Source organism: Scyliorhinus canicula, chromosome 7, assembly GCF_902713615.1.
Source record: "Scyliorhinus canicula chromosome 7, sScyCan1.1, whole genome shotgun sequence".
In the NCBI taxonomy this organism is placed as follows: domain Eukaryota; kingdom Metazoa; phylum Chordata; class Chondrichthyes; order Carcharhiniformes; family Scyliorhinidae; genus Scyliorhinus; species Scyliorhinus canicula.
The window spans coordinates 80,188,247-80,212,201 of record NC_052152.1 but is presented as its reverse complement, the minus strand read 5'-3'; the positions used below and the strand labels follow the sequence as shown (position 1 = coordinate 80,212,201).

Genomic DNA, 23,955 nt, shown 5'->3' with positions numbered 1-23,955 from the left:
TTGCATTTCAAAGGCTGCCATGCAATTTGAAGTGCTTTGAAGTGTACTTGGCTTTCGAGGAAGCCTCTGACATTTCTGACTGAGGCAGCAGATGTTAGGGAAGGGCATGTGAAAATGCGGTGATTTTTCACGCTACTGCCTGAACTTCTCTTCATCATTCATGCAGGTGTGACTAATGAGGGTCTCTGATGGGGGTATCTGCAGCAATGTGGTCGGTTCCAAGGTGCCCTCTGAAATGGCTTAACATTCTGTTAAATGGCAATTAAGGATGGGCAATAAATGCTGACCCTACCAGCGATGCCCAAAACCCATGAAAATATTTTAAAAACTCAAACGAGACAGCTGAAAAATTACAATATGAGCTGGATAAAATATGTAAGTGGGCAGAGCAATGACAGATGAAATTTAATACAGACAAGTGTACTGCAGAAAAGAAGGAAAATGGGCATGTCACGCTCAATTAATCTTCTGGTGATTTGGGCAGCATTACTGGAATAATGACAAAGGAAGTGTAACTTTTACTGTATATTTCAGAAAGATTTTGTGTCTCAGTGGTGAGCACTGCTGCCTCACGGCGTCGAGGACCCTGGTTCGATCCTGGCCCCGGTAACTGTCCGTGTGGAGTTTGCACATTCTCCCCGTATCTGTGTGGGTCTCAACCCCACAGTCCAAAAATCCGCATGGAGGTGGATTGGCCACACTGAATTGCCCCTTAATTGGAAAAAAAGAATTGAGTACTGTAAATTTAAAAATTAAATTCAGAAAGATTTTGACAAAATTTAAAGCCAGTGTTCAATGACTAAGCTAAGGAATCATTGAAAGTATTGCATGAGTGTCAAGAACCAACATAGAAGAGTAAGCTAAGAATAAATAAAACAAAAAACAAGATAGATGAGGAACCAAAGGGCTGCGCAAACCGGGGGGGGGGGGGGGGGGGGGGGGGGAGGAGGAGGTGGAAGGAAGGTGAAGAAACCACAAGATAAGAGGAAGGGTGCTGAAGCCAAAGGTGGGGAGGAGGGGGGTGGAATTAAAGACCGATCCAGAGGGCAACAAAATGTACATAGAGTTATTTAAATGGAGGACAAAATAAATCTCTCTGTGCAATAAAGTAAATTAGCGTGGCAAGAGAAATGTAATGTATATACACAACAACTGTTTACAACTATGAGACAAGCCAATGAAAAGATTTTCCAAAAAAAAGAACCAACATAGAAAATAGGAACAGGAGTAAGCCATTCAGCCCATCAATCCTGCTCCGCTATTCATTATGAACAGAGCTGATCAGGCAACTCAGTAACCTCTTTCTGCTTTTCCTCCATATCTTTTGATCCCTTATGCCCCAATAGCTATATATAACACCTTCTTGAAAACATACAGTGGTGGATTATCCATTGCCCAATGTCGGGATCAGAGAAGAGAATAAGTTCCATGAAGCATTGAGGGAAAACGTCTTTGACAGGTTGTGTTTTCCGAAACCCCGTCAGCACCCTCAGCCTGCTACCAGCCTCATGCAGTAAAGTTGATGCAAATCACTGATTTGTATCCGTTTCCATTTGATTCACCTCCTGCCCATCGTTTTGCACCAGCCTCCACAGTGGAAAATTCTCCGGGCAAGCTTTGGTGCAAGTTTGCCCAAGCGTGGTGCTGATGCATAGATCCCAAGATGTGTAAAGGGGGTCAGCTCAATCGTGGAAAAGCTAACCATGACTTTTCAGAATTCATGCAAGAGGCCAGATTAATGTGCCAGCCAGGCTCCACTAGGGATGAACTTTGGCAATCGGAATAGATCACAGCATGCGGTGGGGGCTTGGCAGCCAGGAGAAAATGGGGGGGGGAGTGATTATGGAATGAGAGAGCCCTGCCAGAATTATGGTGAAATCCTGTTAGAACCTTCACATAATTTCACGGCCAAAATCCAATGGAGGGATGTGGTAAGTATTGTTTATCTGGACTCATAAAAGCATTGAATAAAATGCCACTTGTGAAAGTGGTTGAGAAAATTTGAGGCTGTTCCATGCAAAGGAATGTGGCATAGAGTTGTCTGAAAGGTAACGCAGCAAACTGCTGGAATAGTTATTTCTTCAACTGACTTGTTAGATAACAGTCTGTTCCAGACATTGGTGTTGGGCCCTCTTGCCCCCACCCCATCAAAGAACCCATTATCTCAACTCTCTTGAAGTAGAGATGAATACATGAATGCCCTTCAGGGATAAATCAAAGCAAAGTATAATTTAGTATTCCAGAAACTGATCTGCAATATATAGAATCCATAGCTTAGAAGAAGGCCATTCAGCCCCCTTGGTCAGTACCATTTTTTATATTCCAATGTGCTTCTTCCTACTGATTACCTTACTCCAGTCTGCTCCCATTTCCTCGTATTCCTCTGAAGATGTTTGTGTCTTGTTAGAAGAGTTAGAAAACTGTTTTTTATTATTTTATATCTGTGGAGATATGAGTTGCAAATTCATTAATCTGGGCAAGTGCAGAGTATTCTATCACACTCCTAATGTGTGCCTTGTGGAAAGACTTTGGGGAGTCAAGAGTTGTGTGTCTGGCCAAGGATTCCCAGCCTCTGACCTGCTCTTATTTATTTAATTTTTTTTAAATGTTTCCAATTAAGGGCAATTTAGAGTGGCCAGTCCACCTTCCCAGGATGACGATAGTGGGGGATTCAGCAATGGTATTTCCATTGAATGTCAAGGGCCAATGGCTAGATCCTCTCTTGTTGGAGATGGTCATTGCCTGGCACTTGTGTGGTGCGAATGTTAGTTGCCACTTGTCAGCCCATGTTTGGATACTGTCCAGGTCTTGTTGCATTGCATGTGGACTGCTTCAGTGTCTGGGGAGTCACAAATGGTGCTAAACATTGTGTAACCATCAATGAACATTCCCACTGCTGATCTTATGATGAAAGGAAAGTAGTTGATGAGGCAGATGAAGATGGTTTTGGGCCAGGATATTACCCTGAAGAACTCCTGCAGTGGTGTCCTGGGACTGAGATGATTGACCTCCAACCACCACAATCATCTTCCTTTGTGCCAGGTATGAACACCCCACCTCTAACCCCTTCAATTCCCATTGATTTCAGTTTTGTGAGGGCTCTTGAATGCCACATTTGGCCAAGTGCTACCTTGATGGAAAGAACGGAAACTCTCACCTCACCTCTATTCTCATTCCAGCTAAGTATGACGATCTATTTGACTGTTCCATTGCCACCTAAACTTACAAGATGAAATTAATTGTAGATAGCAAAAAATCACTTACAGATGTAGACCTTGATCCTTCTGAATTGACTGCTAGGAAATGCTCCATTTAGTTGGGAACCTTCTGCCAATTTCTTTATTTTCTCGGACTCTCCATGTTGGCAGCACGGTAGCACAGTGGATAGCATTGTCGTTTCACAGCGCCAGGGTCCCAGGTTCGATTCCCTACTGGGTCACTGTCTGTGAGGAGTCTGCACATTCTCCGCATGCTCCGGTTTGTTCCCACAGTCCTAAGACGTGCAGGTTAGGTGGTTTGGCCATGCTAAATTGCCCTTGTATCAAAAATGTTTAGGAGGGGTTATGGGGATAGGATGGACGTGAGGGTTTAAATGAGTTGGTGCAGACTCGATGGGCAGAATGGCCTTCTTCTGCGCTGTATGTTCTATGTAATCTATGTAGTAGTATGACTAAAATTAGGGACTCAGTGTGTAGGAAGTTTCAGACAGAAACCCTCACTTTATCACTCAGTGGCACAGCACATTGGTAATCAAAGTTTCTGCCAGACCATTTATTGTCTCTGTGTGATAAAAATGCAGGTAGTCCACAGGATTCATACGAGTTAAAATTTCAATAGCCTACTAAATATCTTGGGAGTATCTGATAATTATTATAAACTGTAGGAGTAAGAATTTATAGCAGCTGTGCTTAATTGTTGTCCAGTGCTGTATATTCCAAATTTTGTCCGATTCATTAGGTCTGCATTTTTCTTGGTAACTGTTATCTGGGAAACTATATGAGCAGCATGTGTAGAGCTTGAATCTTTTCCAGTGTCTGTTTAACAGATGGAACATGTCATTTATTAGGATACATGATTCCAGATTGGCACATACCAATTATGAAATAAATGGTCCATGATTTTATCCAGCTCCATGTTAGATTCAAGAGCTTGCAATCAAGTTATGTTTGTCTTTCTATGAAGCATGGCAAATTTGAATTAGCAAAGATTCATCAATTCTGTGTTTGGATATTAATGGTCCAGTATCTTTGTCATGATTAACAGTCATAGTAAGGAGGCATACTGCATTGTCCTCAATGTTTGCATGATCCTCTGTGTTAGACTTGTTTTTTTTAAAGCTGAGCCTTCTGTTCTTTAATTTGACTTTGTGGCATTTGTTTTGTTCATAGCAGATTAATGTTACCAAATGTGAATCTGCGTGCAGTGCTGGTTTAAAATACGAGTGTCACGTACTGACATCAGACTGTAAGATATTATCTGTAGTGACGAGTTGAAGTCACCTTGTTGAAACAGATATTGTACTTTCATAAATTGCCAACTCTCTCTCTCATTTACTATGGAGCTTACAAACTCCAAACATAGCCTAAGTGTGCCATGGTCACTGAGTACCGATTTACACATTACTGTCAATTTAAGTACAGCTGTGAGTAATAACTGGGGAGTAATCTTGAGCTATTGTCAGGCAGATGCAACAGCGCATGCTACTGATCAAACAGTTAATAATTGTTTTTTTTCTTAAAGATCAGATTTTCTTGATAATCAGGTTTGTGAATTGACTTGAGAACTTCCTTGCGGAGGTGTTTGGTATTAAAATCTGTACATGGTCTTCATAATCCTAATTAGTCATAGATTAATTTTCAGTGTTTGGATAATATCCACCTTGCATTGTGATAGTATAATGATGGCTTGTGTGTTTTAATCATTTGTAAGATGAACAGTTGCCATTGACCTTGTTGTTTTATGAACCGTTAATGCTCCAGTAACAAATTCTATGTTTTTTTTGGAGGTCTTAGTCTCTTCATGCACCCATTACAAGAAATTTCTATTTTTTTAAATACAGCTGGATAATGGTATCCAGACAAAACATCTATCTGCATCCGAAAAGCAAAAGGCTAAATTACTTTTTGTCGTATATTTTCTATTTAAGCTGGAATATAAGCAAGTTTGTACCAGGATGAGGTTTTTGTCATTTCTTCTATTTCAAAGCAATTGTATATTGGATGAAAGACAACTATTTGAATGTTTGATCCAACTAAAATAGTTACTGGCATGTTAGTTATTTTAAAGATGAACTGGACAGATTTTTCTAAGATTGTCAATTGTGGGGACATGTATTGATTTAGATGCTTCAAATATCACTACAACTAAATTCAAATGCTGAAGCTGAAGCTATTGGAATATGTGCTGAAAAGTTCAGCTGGCAATTATGTGAAACACCCACTAATCAGTTTGTGGTGAATATTGATGGAGAACAAAAAGTGAACTCTCATTGTTTGTCTGCAAAGATTGAGTCTTGTCTTAAAACCTCACTCGCAAAGATTGAAATCCAACACCCCTAACTCAGCAGAATTCCATCATTGCACTGCAGAATCAGCCTAGAATATGTGGTCAAGGCCTGCAATGTTGCTTGAATTTACTTGACTAGTGCTGAACAGAGAGTTTTTAGTCTTGCTCTCATCAGGACAAAAGCAAAAATGTCAGATTTGAAACGCTCACGATAATTTATACTGCAAGAGAAAGATGTGCTGATTGGTTGGCAAGTCAACTCTGATTGGCCGAGGTGTTGCCATGGAGAAAACAATGAGGAACACAGAACAGTGGCAACCAAATCACTGAGCATGAAAAGCTTCAGCAACATGTATATTAGTGGGAAACATAGGGCTTGCTAAAAATAGAAATATATTCTGTGGAATTAATAGCATAGTAATAGCAGTCAAAAAGTTAAAGCTGCACTCGGAACCCAGCACCCAGGTGTTTCAGTCCATGGTTGCAGTGCATTTTGCAATGTATACAAAGCGCAAAGTTACAAAAGCCAGTACTAAGCAAATAGGTAATTAACTAATGGATCAGAGCAAAAGCACCACCAATAGCTACAAGTTCTGTGTTGCATTATCTTGAGAAGTCCATGTAGCACTGTTGTTTTGTATTACATCGGCTTCAAGACATCATGCCCAAAGTGAAAATTAAATCCTCGTGAATTAAATTATGCTGTGAAATTATTCTGGCTCTAACTGAAGTTTACAAGACATTTTATTTTATCAATATCCACGGCAGTTGTAGCTTCAGCAGTCAAATTCAAAATCAGTCCATTTCATTCTTGTTTTCCATGATAAGGCAAAATCAGAGAAATCGGTTCTCTTGCTTTGGTAGCATTTATTCAGTTCAAATATATTTAATACAAGAACCAGAGGAGAATATGGCCAGAATCATTATATTATCAGGATATTGGCCAATGTATATGGAAATATGCCTACGAATATGTAACTGGGTGAAACTGAGACTTGTTCTTTCTCCCTGCCCTGTGGATTCACAAACAAATGAAAGCTCTTAACTGCAAGAGAACAGTTGTGTTACTGGGATGTCACCATGTAGACTGCAGCAGTTCACAAAGGTGGCTGATCATGACCATCTCAAGGACAATTAGGGATGGGTAACAAATGATGGCCTTTCCAGTGACTCCCACCACCCATGAAAGAATCCTACCCCTACTCCCGATTTGTATTATCATATCATCGTATCATATATCATACAAGCATTTCACATGTACAGAACATATCTAATTCTTCTCTGGCATTTTACTGAAGAGGTTAACTGTCTTAAAAAGTAGAGAAGAATGTCATCCAAGTTATGTTGTGCCTATGATAATATTGATGGCAATAATTTTTAAGCATTTATATATTCATAACAATTTCTGCATGCCCTACAGCTTTTGGGCTTAATAATTAATTAAAGTGATATATATCTTACATGCAAACAAATGTTTATTGCTCAATGATAAATATAAGGATAAAATAGGAAATGTATCAAATAGATGAACAGCTATAATAAATAACATCATTGCAGAGTGAAAGTACATATAATGTTTTGAAAGAAATGTTACCTTTTTCCATTATCATCCATGTTAAGTCTTTGTATTCAGGTTGTGAAGGATTGCTGCAGCTTAATAAGAAAAGCTGCATTCAAATATACAAGTATATAGCTGTAGTATTTCTGTTGGTAGCTTATCCTGTAATCTACCATTGGGCCTCATAGATAAGCTCTCACAGGCTTAATTTGTTCCATCTCCCTCCATATGGATAAATTAAATAAGGTGCATTGATATAAAAAGCAAATATATGTGTAATCGATACATATGAGTTAATCTTCCAGAACATTGCACACGGGACCTGTATTTGTCTCTGAATTACCACCAGGTTTTTTTTTATTTGTTCTATAGAATAGAATAGAACAGTACAGCACAGAACAGGCCCTTCGGCCCTCGATGTTGTGCCGAGCAATGATCACCCCACTCAAGTCAACGTATCCACCCTAGACCAGTAACCCAACAACCCCCCCCCCCCCCCCCCCCCCCCATTAACCTTATTTTTTAGGACACTAAGGGCAATTTAGCATAGCCAATCCACCTAACCCGCACATCTTTGGACTGTGGGAGGAAACCGGAGCACCCGGAGGAAACCCACGCACACACGGGGAGGATGTGCAGACTCCGCACAGACAGTGACCCAGCCAGGAATCGAACCTGGGACCATGGAGCTGTGAAGCATTTATGCTAACCACCATGCTACCGTGCTGCCCCAAATTGGGGCATTGGGCATGGGCATCACTGGCTAGGCCAGCATTTATAGCCCATCCCTAATTGCCCTAATGGGGGCAGTAAGAGTCAACCACATTGCTGTCAGTCTGGAGTCATGTAGGCCAGACCAGGTAAGGACAACAGATTTCCCTCCCTAAAGGGCATTAGTGAACCTGATGGTTTTTTACGACGATTGACAATGGTTTCATGGTCATCACTGGACTTTTAATTCCAGATTTTTATTGAATTTCATCATCTGATTTGAACCTGGGTCCCCAGAGCATTACCCTCTTACCCAAGAGGTCGCAGAGAAGGTTGAAGTGGTGGAAAAGGACAGGAACAGCGAGTGATCGAGTTAGCGTATCCATGAGGTAAATGGCCGCCAGCCACTCCTGAAAAGAGAGGGACCAATGACTCGAACAATGGGGCTTCCCCTGCCCCGACCCCCCCTCTCAGCTGGAGATGGATGGAATCTCCATCCGTGACCAAGGAATTGACCGCAATGAGAGGCAATCAAAGTGGAAATCTAGCTGGCAGTCAAGGCGGCGGAGGCGCTGGTCGCCATGCAGACAGCGTTCGACGGAATGTAGAAGAAGCTGAGAGCTCAGGGAACATGGTCCAGGAGCTTGAAAGGCATTGACTGACCAGAGCGACAGGATTGTTGCTCTGGAAACAGAAATAAAAAGGTTGGTGGTGACCCAGGGGAGCCTGAAGGGGAAAGCGAAGGAATACGGAAAACCGGTCTCGGCGCCAAAGTATTGGAATAGTGGTCCTGCCAGAGGGGATCGAGGCAGGGACTCGACAGCCTATGTGGCTCAGATGCTGGGCAACATGGTCGGAAAGGACAGCTTCCCCAAGTCACCCAAGATCAACTGGACACACCGGCCACACCGACCCGACGCTCAAGGCCGGGGAGCAGCCAAGGGAGATAATCGCCAAACTATACTGGCAAAACTTCAACCAAGTTCAACCAAGCAAAATCAGCCCTGCACAAAAACAGAATAAAATTTGGGGTGCTCGTCTCAACCAGGCTCTGGGTGACATTCCAGAACAAAGAACGTTATTTTACCACTCCGCAGAGGCAGGCGGGTCTGTGCAGATGAATGGCCTTGACAAAAAGCAGACAGGGTAGTGATGACGAAGATACAGAGAGAGAAAGAAGAAAGAAAAGTGATGGACATGAACAACATTTGCGCGGGACAGTACTGCCTCGCTTTGAGCAAGAGCACCAACCTACAGGGAGGAGGGGCGAGGCCAACAGGTGCAGGAAAGGGGGAAGAGGAGACCGAGGGGATGGCAATTTATGAGGCATAAGGAGGGGGTAAGATTAGCCTCGGGAGAGGGGCTACCACACTGTCAAAGAAAGCTAGCTCCAGGAGGTATGAAAGCAAGGGGGCGCCGTGGTGCATCTCCCAGCAGGGAGGGAGCTTCTGGCAGTGGGGGGAATCACAGGGGCAGGGAAGGGGAATGTAGGGGGGTGAATAGGGAAGGGGTGCACGGGAGAGAGGGGGAGGATAGAAATGGGCAGAGAGTGGAAGAGGAACCATGGGGGGAACATAATGAGAAGGAAGGGAAACGTTTTCGATTGGCTTCACCCAGGTTCGGGTGGAAGGAACAAGATGGCGCTGTGAGCAGCCACTTAGGAGGATCTCTAAACAAAGAGAAATACCGGAATGCAGGGGCTCACCCACGTGACATACATACAGTTGGCAGCCATGTTGGGTGCCCCCCGGGCAAAGGGAAGCCCCGGGGTGCATGGGGCCTCGCTTGCTGATGAGAAGGGCAACTGCAGCCATTTTGGACGGCTCCCTAACAAAGGAAAATCCCGGTGTGCAGGGGCGCGTCCACCAGGTAAATATGGTTAATCCTGCAGGGGAGGCGAGAAAAAACCACCAGGATTATCACCTGGAACATTAGGGGTCTTTACAGCCCAGTGAAAAGATCCAGAGTCTTCATCCATTTGAGAAGTTTGAAAGCCGACATAGTCTCCCTCCAAGAGACACACCTGAATGAGAAGGGCCGACTGCGGGTAAGGAAGGGCTGGCGGGACAGACCTACAATTGCTGACACAGGACGAGGGCTTGGGGGATAGCTATTTTGATATTCGAGGGGGCGGTGTTTACGGCAACAAAGACAGTTATGGACCAAGGGGGACTGTATGTCATGTTCATCGATGTCTTAAACGGAGCACCGTTAGTCCTGGAAAACGTGTACGTGCCCAACTGGGACAACATGAAATTCATAAAGAAGACCATGGCAGAAATCCCCGACATAGTCACACACCGACTGATCATAGAGGGGGGTGGGGGGGGGGGGGGGGGGGAGAAATTACTTTAACTGTGCATAGGATCCATTGACGGACCGATCAAACCCCAGAACGGGGAAAGCTACAGGCATGGCTTAGGAACTGGGAGCATTTATGGAACAGATGGGGGCAGTGGACTCATGGTGGTTCCTGCACCCGGGTAAGAAGGAATTCTCGTTATTCTCACCAGTACACAACATCTACACCGCGTTGATTTCTTTGCAGTGGGGAAAAAGGACCTTCCAGGAATAGTCAAAGTGGAATACTTCACGATTGTCATCTCCGACCATGCTCCACATTACACAGATGTGAAATTGGAGATGGGTTGTGTCCAATGCCCCACATGGAGGTTAGACATGTGGCCGTCAAGGTCTTCTGCCAGAAAGCAGCACAAGCCATAGACATGTTTGTCACTAACAGCCAAAATGGGGATGTCTCACCTTCCACTTTCTGAGAGGTACTGAAGGCAGTGATTAAGTGAGAGATTATAGCCTCTGTAATTATGTGAAATGTTCAGAATACAAAGCATTAATATCGTATCATAATTAACCACGAAATGGAGCTAGATGGAGAATTATATAAAGCACCGACTCACAGGCTTCGGGGAGAAGGTGAGAGAAGGCTGGAGAGTAGCAGTGAGAGAGTTTAGAGTACAGTTATAGATAGAGTATAGAGACTAGTGTTAGTAGAGTGTAGATTGTAGATTACTAGATTATTATTTACTATAGGAGTAAGTGGTCAAGCTTTAATAAGTAGTGTAAATAGGGCAGCACGGTAGTACTGTTGCTTCACAGCTCCAGGGTCCCAGGTTCAATTTCTGGCTTGGGTCACTTTCTGTGTGGAGTCTGCACATTCTCCCTGTGTCTGCGCGGGTTTTCTCCGGGTGCTCTGGTTTCTTCCCACAAGTCCCGAAAGACATTAGGTTAGGTAGGTTGGACATTACCTTGTGGCTGCGTGCTTTCTCAGCTGGTGAGCCAGCAGGTGGCTAGCCTTCTCCCTCTGTGTACCCGAACAGGTGGCGGAATGTGGCGACTAGGGGCCTTTCACAGTAACTTCATTGCCTTGTTGATGTATGTCTACATGTGACAATAAAGATTGTTAGCATTATTAAATAAAAGTTAGCTTTGTTAATTAACTTAGCTTCTGTGGTCTTTATGAAAACTACAATTTACATCCTGATAAAAGAATCACAAAGAACACCACAGACTCCAAGGCTCGTAGAGACAGGGAGAGAGGGCGGATAGGCAACAACCGATCGGCCCCATTCTGGAGGTTGACAGAAGATACTCTGAGGCCATGACCGAAGAGCTTCTGGCAGAGAGGTAAAAGCTACAAAGGGACTTTAACCTGCAATCCGCCAGGTACTGGGGACCTTTTATGAACACAGAGAGAAGGCTAGCCACCTGCTGGCTCACCAGCTGAGAAAGCACGCAGCCACAAGGTAAATAGCACAGGTGAAGGGTAGCAGAGACAGATCAGTAGCCAAACCAAACAAAGCATATGAGGCCCTGTACGGGGATTGTACACCTCCGAGCCCCCCGATGAGGACTCGGGGATGAAACGGTTCCTCGATGAACTGGACATGCCAGTATCAACATGAAAGTATCAACTCCATGCAGGCGGGAAGGTGCTACGAAGACCTGATGGGTTCCCGGTGGACTTTTATTAAAAATTCACACCAGCCCTTGCCCCGTACCTACGTAGGATATTCGCAGGCTCGCTAGATGGAGCACATTGACTCCAATGCTAATTTAGGCCACTGTATCATTTATACCCAAAAAAGGCAAAGGGCCGACGGAACGTGGATCATATAGACCCATTTCGCTGCTCAATATCGATGTGAAAATACTCACAAACATCCTGACCAAGAAACTGGAGAACTGCATACCAAAGATGGTCACGGAGGACCAGACAGGCTTTGCCAAGGGTAGACAGCTGACTACGAACATCAGACGGCTGGTGAATGTGATACTGACTCCATTCAGGGAGAAAACACCAGAGGCGATTGTCTCTCTGGATGCAGAAAAGGCCGCCGACAGAGTTGAATGGAAGTTCCTTATCCCAAGGTGAGCGTTCAGACCAACAGCACCAGCCCTGAGTACTTCCAGTTGCACAGGCACACAAGGCAGCGATGCCTGCTTTTCCCGCTCCTGTTCACCCTGGCAATTCAACCCCTAGCGATCGCCCTGCGAAATGCTCTGAAGGGTATCTGAAGAAGAGGCAGAGAGCACAGAGTCTCTCTCACTCTACGCAGATGATCTGCTCCTCTACATCTCAGACCAGTAGATGGCATGAAAGAAATCATGAAGCTCCTGGAAGGATTCAGGGCCTTCCCAGGCTATAAACGTACTCCGGGAAAAAGTGAGGCTTTCCCGGCGAACCCAAATGGGGAAGGAGCAGAGCTGGAAAGTCTACCATTTAAAATAGCCCAAAATAAATTCTGCTACCCAGGGATCTAGATAGCTCAAAATTGGACACGGATCCACAAGTGGAATATGACCAGTCTGCTGGAGGAAGTTAAAAAGCACCTGCAGAGATGAGATGCCCTCCCTTTTTCCCTTGGTGGAGAGGGTGCAGATGATCAAGATGAAATACTGCCAAGTTTCCTCTTCCTGTTGAGATCCATACCGAACTTCATCCACAAGGCCTTGTTCCAAACACACAAAATGGTTATGCTGTTTGTGTGTGTGGGGGGGAGTTCGGGGAAGATTCCAAGAATCCTTAAAACAAAACTGCAAAGGAGAAAAGGATGTGTGGCTGGCCCTCCCAACCTTGCAATACTATCACTTGGCAGACACAGCCAAGAGAGAGGACAGGTAAGGGAACTGAACATGGAATGGGTGAGGGTGGAGGAGTCTTCCTGCTTGGGAACAATCCTGCGAGCCCTCGCCATGACTGCGCTCGCACCCCTGTCGGCAAAACACTCAAATAGCCCAGAGGTTGTAGCAACACGAAGAACCTGGAACCAGATGACACAATGCTTCGGTTTAAACGAGGTGTCCATCATGGCCCCCATCTGTGGCAACCACAGGTTCCCACCAGCCACGCTAAATGCCACCTTTAAGAGACAGCAGGGGGGGGATATGAGTGGTCAGGGACTTTTACACGGGGAACAAACTTGCAACTTTAGAAGACCTGACGGAGTGACTGGAACTATCGACTGGACAGTAACTCCAACATTTACAAGTCAAAAACCTTCTCTGCAAGGAGATGACAAGGTACCCGAGAGCCCCGAGAGACATAAAGTTGGAAGAGCTGCTGGCCGTGGACAGTATGGAAAAAGGCAACTGCAGGGACATCTACAGAAGACTTTTAGAAAGGACACACTCGCCACTGGATGGAACAAGGCAGAAATGGGAGGAAGAATTAGGTACGGAAGTAGGGTGGGGATTCTGGAGCGAAGCACTGTACAGGGGCAACTCCAACTCCTCCGGCGCAAGCCTCATGCAGTTTAAAGTGGTGCACAGAGCACATGTGACAAGAACCCAAATGAGCAGGTTCTTCCCAGAGGTGGAGGACAAGTTTGTACGATGCCAAGGAAGCCAGCCAGCCACGTCCACATGTTCTGGGCATGCCCCAAGCTTGTTGGGTTCTGGACTGCCTTCTTCGAGAAAATGCCCAAGGTTGTGGGGGTGAGGGTGGAGCCCTGCCCGAGAGTGGTGGTCTTTGGGGTATTGGGCCAGCCAGAACTTCATATGGGGGAGAGGGCTGACGCCCTTTCCTTTGCTTCCCTAATTGCCTGCTGGAGAATCCAGCTCAGCTGGCGATTAACAAAACCAGCCACAGCTGCACACTGGTTGGCAGACCTATCAGAGTTTCTCCATCTGGAGATCAAATACACCATCTGAGGATCGGACGAGGGCTTCACAAAGTGTGGGGGGGCCATTCATCAGCCTGTTCCAGGACCTGTTTGGAGCCAACAAAGGATAGAAAGGGGGGAGGGGTTTGAGGGGGGAATGCATGGGAGTCATCAGGGCCACAGAAAGCAGACAGGAGTGAGGGGGGGGGGCAACGGGGGAGAGACCCGTTAGGGCAGCACGGTAGCACAAGTGGTTAGCACTGTGGCTTCACAGCGCCAGGGTCCCAGGTTCGATTCTCCGCTGGGTCACTGTCTGTGCAGAGTCTGCATGTTCTCCCCGTGTCTGCGTGGGTTTCCTCCGGGTGATCCGGTTTCCTCCCACAGTCCAAAGACATGCAGGTTAGGTGGATTGGCCATGATAAATTGCCCTTCGTGACCAAAAAGGTTTGGAGGGTTTACTGGGTTACGGGGATAGGGTGGACGTGAGGGCTTCAGTGGGTCGGTGCAGACGCGATGGGCCAAATGGCCTCCTTCTGCATTGTATGTTCTATGTAAAGCCAGGAGTGAATCCAGGGAGAGAATGACACAGGAACCAGAGGGGCTCCCCACAAAGCGATCAGAGCAAAACAAACGACAAACAAACCATCTACAGCGAAGGAAAGAGCCTAAGATGGGGCCTGAAGACAGTAGAAAAGGGGAGGGGGGTGCGGGAGATGAGGGGGAACAAAGGGAAAGGGGGTGCCAAAAAGGAACAGCATGTAAATTCTAAATCATCACTGTTTCAATCATCTCCTGTACAGTGTAGAAATGTAAACTTCAATAATAACATTTATTAAAAATAAGCTGTGATCTTATTGCGTGATGGAGCAAGCTAGAATGGTCTGCTCCTGACCCTGTTTGTTGTGCTCTTATATTTTTCTTTGTTCATTCTTGCCAAAACCACTGCTTTGTACTATAGACATAGATTTCATAATGGCAATCTCCTTATTTTAAGGTTATGAAGATGAGGGCAACAAAGACATGGAAGAGGTTATTTTGGAAGCTTTTAAAATCAGGCATTACCAAGTATCTTTTTTCTAAATATAAACATTCGCTTCACAAGTTCAAGACTATTTGATCAAGATTATTTACTTAGGCTTTTGCACAACATCAAGAGAATGGAACAGGAGAGCCCTCAACCACGAGCAAAACGGGCACAACTGATACTCCAGAACTTTCAATGAGTCCATGTTGACACCAGAAAATATCAATTCATACCTTCCCTTTCACAAGGTCGCTCACTTTTTAAGACTTCTGCTAAAGCCGTTCATAAGACAGAAGCCTGGCGCCATGTTCTTGAGCCCGCTCTCACTGTCCGTGGAAATGGCGGCGCGGGTGGAAAATCTCACCAGAATTGGGAAACACGATTATCTCCGGGGAAATCACACTTCCTGATTTCCCTTGCCCCTTGCCAGCGATGTCACGAGAAGGGCTTGATCCTCATTTTAATACATTGCAATGTTATTAGCGGTCTTCCCCACCAAATGATTCCCCACAACTAAATATTTATACCTCGCCGACGTGATGTCACGTTGGCAAGGTTGACAAAAGGTTTGGCCAGGTATGATGCAGTCGAGGCGACCCTTCCGGGGCGCAGAGGTTTGTATAGCCCTGGGGGTTGGTGGGGTGCGAGTCAAGTCCAGGTAGTGCTCTGGCACTGCCCACTGGAACAGTTTGGCACCGTCAGGGTGCGTTGATGTGTGGTGGTGGGGGGGACCAGAAACTGAGTTTTTGAGGGAAAGAGTGCCAGCTAAACTTCAGCATTGTTAGTGGGGGTGTTGCAGTGCTGGCAAGGATTTTTGGGTGGGTGGGTGTGATGCCAGTGATGAATGTTTGCAGGGGCGGGGGGGGGGGGGGGGGGGGGGGGGTGGGGATGTGTTGCCAGTGATAAATGCTGGTGTGGGGGCGGGAGTGCGGTTTTCTGGTGAAGATTGTAGGGGTGTTGGGGTTTCTGGCAATGAATTGTGAGGGCAGGTGGGGGAGTCCCCGAAACTTGCATGAGGGGGGCTGTTATGCAGCAATGCTGATCGGGCACTCTTTGAAGATGGCACCCCAAACTCTTTGGAGCCAGGCCAGGCACCATGACTTCCGTCCTGCCAGAGTGACAGCAAAAACCCACGCCAACTCATTTTCTTGGTAAATAGGCTCAAGATTCCATGAGAAATCTGGGGCGGCATTCTCCCCTACCCGGCGTGACGGAGGGTGCCGGAGTAGGGGAGTGGCGCCAACCACTCAGGGGTCGCGCCTCCCCAAAGGTGGGGAATTCTCCCCACCTTTGGGGGCCAGCCCCGCGCCGGAGCGGTTTGCACCAGAAGACTGGCGCAAACACCCGGCGCCGCCGGCAACGGGGTTGGCCGAAAGGCTTTCGCCGGTCGGCGCATGCGCCGGCAGTGACGTCAGCGGCTGCGGTCGCAGTCGCGGAGGAACATAGTGCACCCAGGGCACTGGCCCGGCCACTGATCGGGGGGCCCCGATCGCGGGCCAGGCCACCGTGGGGGCACCCCCCGGGTCCGATCACCCCCCGCCCCCCCCAGGACCCCGAGGGCCTGCTCGCGTCGCTGTGCCCGCCGTTCCAGAGGTGGTTTGAACCTCGGCAGCGGGAGAGGCCTCCCAGCGGCGGGACCTCAGCCCATCCGGGCCGGAGAATCGCCGCAGGGGCCTCTCCGATCGGCGGGGCGAGATTCCTGCCCCCGCCACTTCCCGGGTGGCGGAGAATCTCTGCCACGGCGGGGGCGGGATTTTAGGCACCCCCAGGCGATTCTCCGACCCTGCTGGGGGTGGGAGAATTTCGCCCCTGGGGTTGAATTTTCCGCTGTCGGGATTCTCCAATTTTGCGGCAGCATGGAGGTTTCCCGACAGTGTTGGGCTGCTTCACAATGCGAAACCCCATTGCCCAGCTTGTGAAATGGAGAAACCAGCCCATGATCTGTGCCACTGGTGAGTTACATGCCAGTTTTGTGCCTAAGCCTGACACTTTGCCAAATTCTGGTAAGATTCCGTCCACGATTTCTCATGTTATTTTTATTTGGATTTTATTTATTGTGAAATGAATGAAAATCGCTTATTGTCACGAGTAGGCTTCAATGAAGTTACTGTGAAAAGCCCCTAGTCGCCACATTCCGGCGCCTGTCCGGGGAGGCTGGTACGGGAATCGAACCGTGCTGCTGGCCTGCTTTAAAAGCCAGCGATTTAGCTGAGTGAGCTAAACCAGCCCCTGTCATGTGTCATGTGTACTGGGGTGAAAAGTATTGTTCTGCATACAGTCCAGACAGATCGTTCTACACATGAAAAAACATAGGACATACATAAGTACACAATTTAAATACATTTACTCCTTGGGATATGAGTGTCTTGGCAAGGCCAGGATTTATCTGCTCTTGAGGAGATGAACATCATCTTAAACCACAATGGTCCCAGTGGCGACTTAGCTCTTGCCTCAGGGGTGGGGCTATATCAGAGCAATCAGTTTCCTTCAGCCCAGCGCTTGCAGTACCCAGGCCCATATTTGAAGCTGCCTCACGTGACACCCATTAAGAGGTGTATTCATTGCCACTTGCTGGAATGACAGCAAACTGCACTCATCTTGCAGGCCCTTATTACTGACTACAGGCTCAGATTAGCGACATTACCGACAGAATAGTTCCACTGAAACTTTGGAAGCACTGCCCAAATGTGGCAAAGTCACTCCAAAGTCTTTAGAACCACTTCCCGCTGTCTTTTGGTACAGAAACATCTCAGGCTGCCACAAACCTTCAGATGTTCCACATGTTACGACTGCAGCTGATGTTAAAGCTGAACAAGCCAGATCTCATATTGAAATCTGTCTCAACTGATGGTATTTTCCCCCCTGTATTGCAGAAACAAGGACAGAATTTTGCTGAACACAAAAGTGCAACACTCTAAATGTGAAGAATCAAAATGTTTATTGAAAGAAAGAAAAGATGGAACTTAAATACACAAGATAAACGATACGCAGAGGAAAATAAACTTATAAAATAACCCTGAAAATGCTTTATCAAAGGTGCCCCATAAAACTGTCTCTTTGGCAGCAGCCTTTATAAATTCTTAATCTAGGAAATATTACCCAAACCAATAAATTGCTTTCACTTTAAACAAAAGCACAATCTACGACTTCCCAGAACTAATCCACACTGATGTGTTTTTTTCCCAAAGCGAATACAAAATAATCCGTTTCTCAGTGCAGATAGTCTCCTGGCACAAGACTGAGTTGCTTTCTTCAATTAAAAGAATTTCAAAGCTTTTCCACACGCCTCAAAACACAGGAGTTGGCTTTCTGTGGTCCATCCCATGAACTACAGCTGAAAAGCCATTTTCATAAATGCCCTTCTGCCCCATTCATCTTAGTTCTCTATTGTCTTTAAATATCTCTTTGTTAACTCAGGGCCTGATTCTCCCAAACAATTTCTAAGTTAATTTGTGGCGTTTTTTTCAGGGAGTTTCCCGTCGGCTCTGCCGGCAAGTTCCCCACCGCTATTCAATGACACTTAGTTACTTTTTGGGCTCTGGGGAAGATCTCACCCGTTTAGGCCACGCTTAGAATTTTTTTTAGCACTGGGGAGCTGAATTCAGAGATCGGTCCACCATTTTAAAAGGGTGCCCCGATCTCCAAGTGAACTTGTGGGTCCTTCATCTATGGGCAATATCACCCCCACACACATGGACACTACCTCAGATCTGCCAAGTGAGGACACCCCATTATGGGGTCCCTGGGGGTCCCCCCTCTTTAGGCTTCCCCAAGCCTCCTTACAGCACCCCCCTATCCTTCCAGGACCCCCATCTATCATCCCCCAATTTTCTAGAGGCCCCTACTTACCTGCCCTTCAAAATTCCCCCACTTCAAAACCCCCTCCACCTTCATTTTATGAGCATACCCCCCTCGCCCACTGGCCCTTGGCCGTACCACCCTGGTACTCAGACCCCCTTGCACTGCCACCCTGGCACCCAGACAGTACTCCTGCTGGCTTGGCAGTGCCATCCGTACACCTTGACAGTGAAGGGTGGCAGTGCCAAGGCGCCAGCTGTGCAGTGCCAAGGTGCCCAAGGGGGAGGGCCGGCTGCTACCCTGCACTTAACCTGACCACCCAGGGGTCTCCCATGGCCCGGGAGACCCCGTGGATGCCTTTCTGCCTGGTCCACGTTTGTGTGGACCAGCACTGATCGGCGCCTGGCTACAGCCATCCTGAGGAGGCCAATGAATCGAAGGAGGCCATTGGATCCCACGCAGGTAGGTCGTAAGTAGGTTTACAACCAAATTCCGCGAGCATAATTTAGACACGCCCATTTGGGCGGGTTTCCGAATCCGACGTCTCGTTGGACTATGGAGAATCTCATGAGTCGCAGAGCCTGTCGGCAGGCTCACTGCAAGCCTCTCCTGGCATTCACCTGCCACGTTGTGCTCAAGCGGGAGTGCAACGCAGCCAGAGATTCGCGCCCTCAGGCTCCCAAATATTCATAACATCCACGCTCCAATTTTAGCTCTATTTTGTGTTAATAAAATTTAAAACGCCTGCTCCTGTTCGCTCATGAATCGTCCATATAATGTAAATATTCTTTTCACCTTTGTGACTTCTTTCAAATAGAACAGCTACAAATAACTTTTAAAACTGATCCCCAAATGCAAATTGCAGCTCTACCATGTTCAGTAGACCTGAAGTTTGCATTTGGTGATAAGTTAAGACCCACCAAAAGGCCTCATCACACAATGCAAGAAAATAATACCTTTAGTTTTTCATTCTTTAGATTCTGTAGACAAATTGACTCAAACAATCTCAACTTTGATTAACCCCAGACACACGGACATAGTTTACTCTTCGACCTGCACAGAATACATGCATAAACACAGAAATATAAAACTAGACACTTATCATCATGTACAGGTTGCAAGATATTTCTTGTAACATGTGGCAGAGGTGGGTGATAGATTTCTTCCACTTATCCATCAACTAAACTGTATGCATCAAACCACCCCTACTGCCTTCACGTTAGACAAATGCCCCTGAATCACTATACTTCTGAGGCTGGGCTCCTAAGATCTGAGTCCCTGGGTAGTTGTGTTTCCACACCCCACTCCCTGTCTCTAAATTGTGATAGCCACATTTATATAGCTATTCCATTTTAATTTTGAGGCAATTGTTGTCATCAAGATGTTGAGGCTGGAGAATTAGTAATGGTATTCCATCAAATACATAGAATTCCCACAGTGCAGAAGGAGGCCATTCAGCCCATTGAGTCTCCACCGACCCTCCGAATGAATATCTACCTCGGCCCACTCTCTGTAACCCCATCTAACCTGCACATCTTTGGACTGTGAGAGGAAACTGGGACACCCAAAGGAAACGCACGCAGACATGGGGAGAATGTGCAAACACCACACAAACAGTCACCCAATGCCAGAATCAAACCCGGGTCTGTGAGGCAGCAGTGTTAACCACCTTGAATGACAAGGGAAAATGCTTCGACTCTTACTTTTGGTGATTTTATTTTGTCTGGCACTTGTGTGGCATTAGTTTTCTTGATACTTATCAGTCTAAGCCTTGATGTTGTCCATGTTTTCCTGCGTGCTGGCTTAGACTGCTTCATTAATGGAGGAATTGTGTTTGGAGCAATTGTCAAATTTGCAGATGGATCCACTCTGTATCTCAGCATCTTCTATCTTATCTTGAGAAATAACATTAATTTGTTCCCAGTAGCCAATATGGCAGGTATACTTTGTTGTTTTTATCTGTGTTTATGATTTAGGTAATGGATGTCCCAGCAATTTGTCTCATAAATGAGCTGTCTCTCACTTAAGATTCGTCTAGTGTTGCCAGTCCTTCCAGTTTGGCATATCAAAGTTTATCCACGCAGACATCCTCACATTATATTTCTTGATTTGAGAGGATACACATAAGAAGGATCATGAGGATGAAAAAAGAACAATTGCCTGATGTACAGAAAAGCAGAAAGCTCACTCAATACATTACAGTTAGCCCAACCAAGCCTGTAGGAGGGTCGGTATGCTGGGATATGCATAGCTGTTTATAAATTAGAGTGTGTCATCTGTTTGAGGAATGTCCACATGCCAGAACCCTTTAAAATTTAAAGGGAATTGAGAACTGTGGTGCTTTTTTATTCCATTAAAAAAAAACAAAGCTAATTTTATGAGTGGTCTATTCAACTGTTGTGTTGCTGAAAGGCCACTACCCTGAATGATGGTTTTGTATCCTCTGGATTGGTAATGCAATATTGAATGTTGAAGCTGGTTCCTATCCAGCCACACATTATTGTGCAGAACGCGCACAAGGATCCGTGCTTTCTCGAGCAAACCATCCCAGGCACAATGCAGGCGCCTCAAACCCTCTGCATCCTTCCAAGGTTTAGACTCAAAATGCTACAAAGAAAAACTTATTACGTTAAGGTCAGTGGTGCCAGGAATGTGTTTTTTTTTTTATTTAGTTTTATTTTGTTGTCAATTTTATTTCCAATTTATTATTGAATTGAATAAAACGTGAAGCCAGCCATAGTTCAATGATTGTTGTGACCGTAAAAGCCCATTTTTGGCAAATCGATAAATACAAAAGCAATGTGTTTTTTTAAATCATTTTGACAGGATCTTCAGACAGAAATTGATGCTCACACTGACTCTTACCATAACTTGGATGAGAACGGACAGAAAATACTTAAAGGTCTGGAAGGAGCAGAGGACGGGGTGATGTTGCAGAGGCGTCTTGATGACATGAACTTTCATTGGACTGAGCTCAGGAAAAAATCGCTAAATATTAGGTAAGGCCTTTCACCTGTGCTCCTCTGGAAAGAGTAAGATTTGCTTTTTGATTCCTGTGTAAAGGTAAAAGTTCAGCTTTTGTGCCTCAAAATGTTATTTCAGAATTATTAGGAATCCTCAGTGGTGTTACAATTTATAAGATAAAACCTTGGATGCACTATTTCCCCTGATAGCAGTTTGGTAAATGTAATGTGCTGTGCGGTTTAATTCTAAGCGTTATAGGCCACCTGATGCTCACTTCTCAGGCTCACGTACATAGGTCTTTCGAGAAGTTATTGTCTGAAATCCATGGAAATGCAACTGACTCTGTAATAACCTTCAGGATATAAGAAGAAGAAAAAAACTAAATTGGAAGAAAATTGGGGAAGGAGCCTTAATTCACCTCTTCAAGCCAATTTCTAATCATTACCATGCTGATCAAAATACAGGAAAAAGGAAAAATAGTGATATTTATGGCTCTTGCATTTCACCGTATGTGGCAATATTTGGGGTTTAATATTCTGCAGTGAGTTTGTAAACTGGTTTCCAGTGCTGCAGGTGTAGTAACATTGAGAACTCAGTCCTGTCAGTGCAGAGGGAATAATGTCTTTACCCAAGAAAACTAACTTTTTAGTGGGCTTCTTCTTCGCTTGATATAGAAAGTCTCCCTTGGGAAAACTAATGATGAATTTTCCAGCCTTTGCAGAAAGCTAATGTGCACAGCATGCACACTGAACTGCTGGATTTGGGGTTCACTCTGCTGCCCGCACTCCCACTGGAAACTACTCAACAGTATAGTTGTTGTCTGGAGGACAATGCAATACTGTGTAACAGGCAGCAGTGTGTCATTTATACTCATAAATCTCTGCTCAGCATTCTCCCAATACTGGCACTGATATGTTCATGGATATATTTCAGGCATCCACGAACATGACGTTGCAGCCATTTGCAATCACCATCCAATGACTACGTATTCAGGTTTCTTCGACTTTTTGTCTGCTGATTTACTCAAAATGGACTTTTGATTCTGACCTCTTGTTTGGAAAGCCGAAATCTTTACCATTTGTATCATCGCTGAAAAAGTGAGCAATCGTATATGCCTCAACTGGAAGTTTAGTTTCCGGATATATCTGGCTTTTCTTGAGTAGGTATTGAAGGCCTGTGACATGACACATTCCTGTATCAGCTGAATCTCAACAGGATCAGGTTGATTTTGACATTCTACCAGGGAATAATCTTTCAGTGATGCTTTTTTTCCCTTTTATTCTGAATGTCAAGGCTGTAAACAGCATATATCTGAGGCAGCAAACTTTAATTGCCTCTGGAAGTACCTCATTAGTAAGTCAGAGTGCAGAATTCCTGCCCGAAGCTTGAGTGAAGTTGATGAGCCTCATTAACATTCAATATTAATGACACTTTAATGTTACTTATATAAATCAGCCTACCTTCCAAATGACACTGTACATTATGACTCTGGTGCTGTCAAAGGTCAGTCAAATTTTTTGAGTATTTTTCATTTCCAGATTTATGTCGACAATGATATTTGCTTGTCCTCTACAACTCTACCAGGGTCATCAGCAATAGCCTGGTTGCTTATCACATAGAAATTTGCATGTATGCAATTCGGAAATTGAAACCAGCCATTAACTGACAAATATTTTACACTGCACAACATGACATAAACAGCAAAAACCCACAGATTAAAATGACTATAATCAGGTAAATAAGAAGCATCAAATTTGTTGCATTTGCCTTTGCAGAGATTTAACTATTAAGACTTATGAATATATTGCGCTGGGGTGCTGTGCAGGCCTGTCTGCATGTTTTCCTCTGGATGGACTTGTACTAGAGCAGTGTCTACATCTGAAACTCTCCGATAGGTTTTGCCTTACTTATTATTAAAAATAAAAAGAATTTATGGCACGAGGTGTGACCCGTAATTTGCATTACTAATCCGATCCGTGCACTCTCCTCTCGATATAAATATAGAGAAGTGTCCTGACCTAAATCATTTCTGGCTGGGATCAGAAGTTAAATTGTCACCATGCTATGGGAAGCTTTTGAAAGGTCTTGGTCTATTTTGCTTTTGTTTTTTCTCTCATCTCTTGTCCTCTCCTCAAATCACTGATCCGTCTCCACTTGCACTCACAGTTCTGCAGCACCTAACCTAACTCCCCATTATCCATGTGATCTTGGATACACCACCAGCAAGTGACTTTCTCATGGGTATCATAGCCAATCTTGGATGGCACAGTGTC

General features: G+C 45.3%; 1 protein-coding gene across 10 annotated transcripts in view; it reads left to right on the top strand.

Annotated features, from left to right (window-relative positions):
* The window catches only part of dmd (dystrophin), a 2,667,466-nt gene that overhangs the window by 2,286,616 nt on the left and 356,895 nt on the right, over nucleotides 1-23,955 (top strand). For all 10 annotated transcript variants that reach the window (XM_038802261.1, XM_038802266.1, XM_038802267.1 and 7 more), the window contains one exon: nucleotides 21,545-21,717. In XM_038802261.1, coding sequence (XP_038658189.1) covers nucleotides 21,545-21,717 — 173 coding nt within the window. The remainder of the gene's footprint in view (nucleotides 1-21,544; nucleotides 21,718-23,955) is intronic.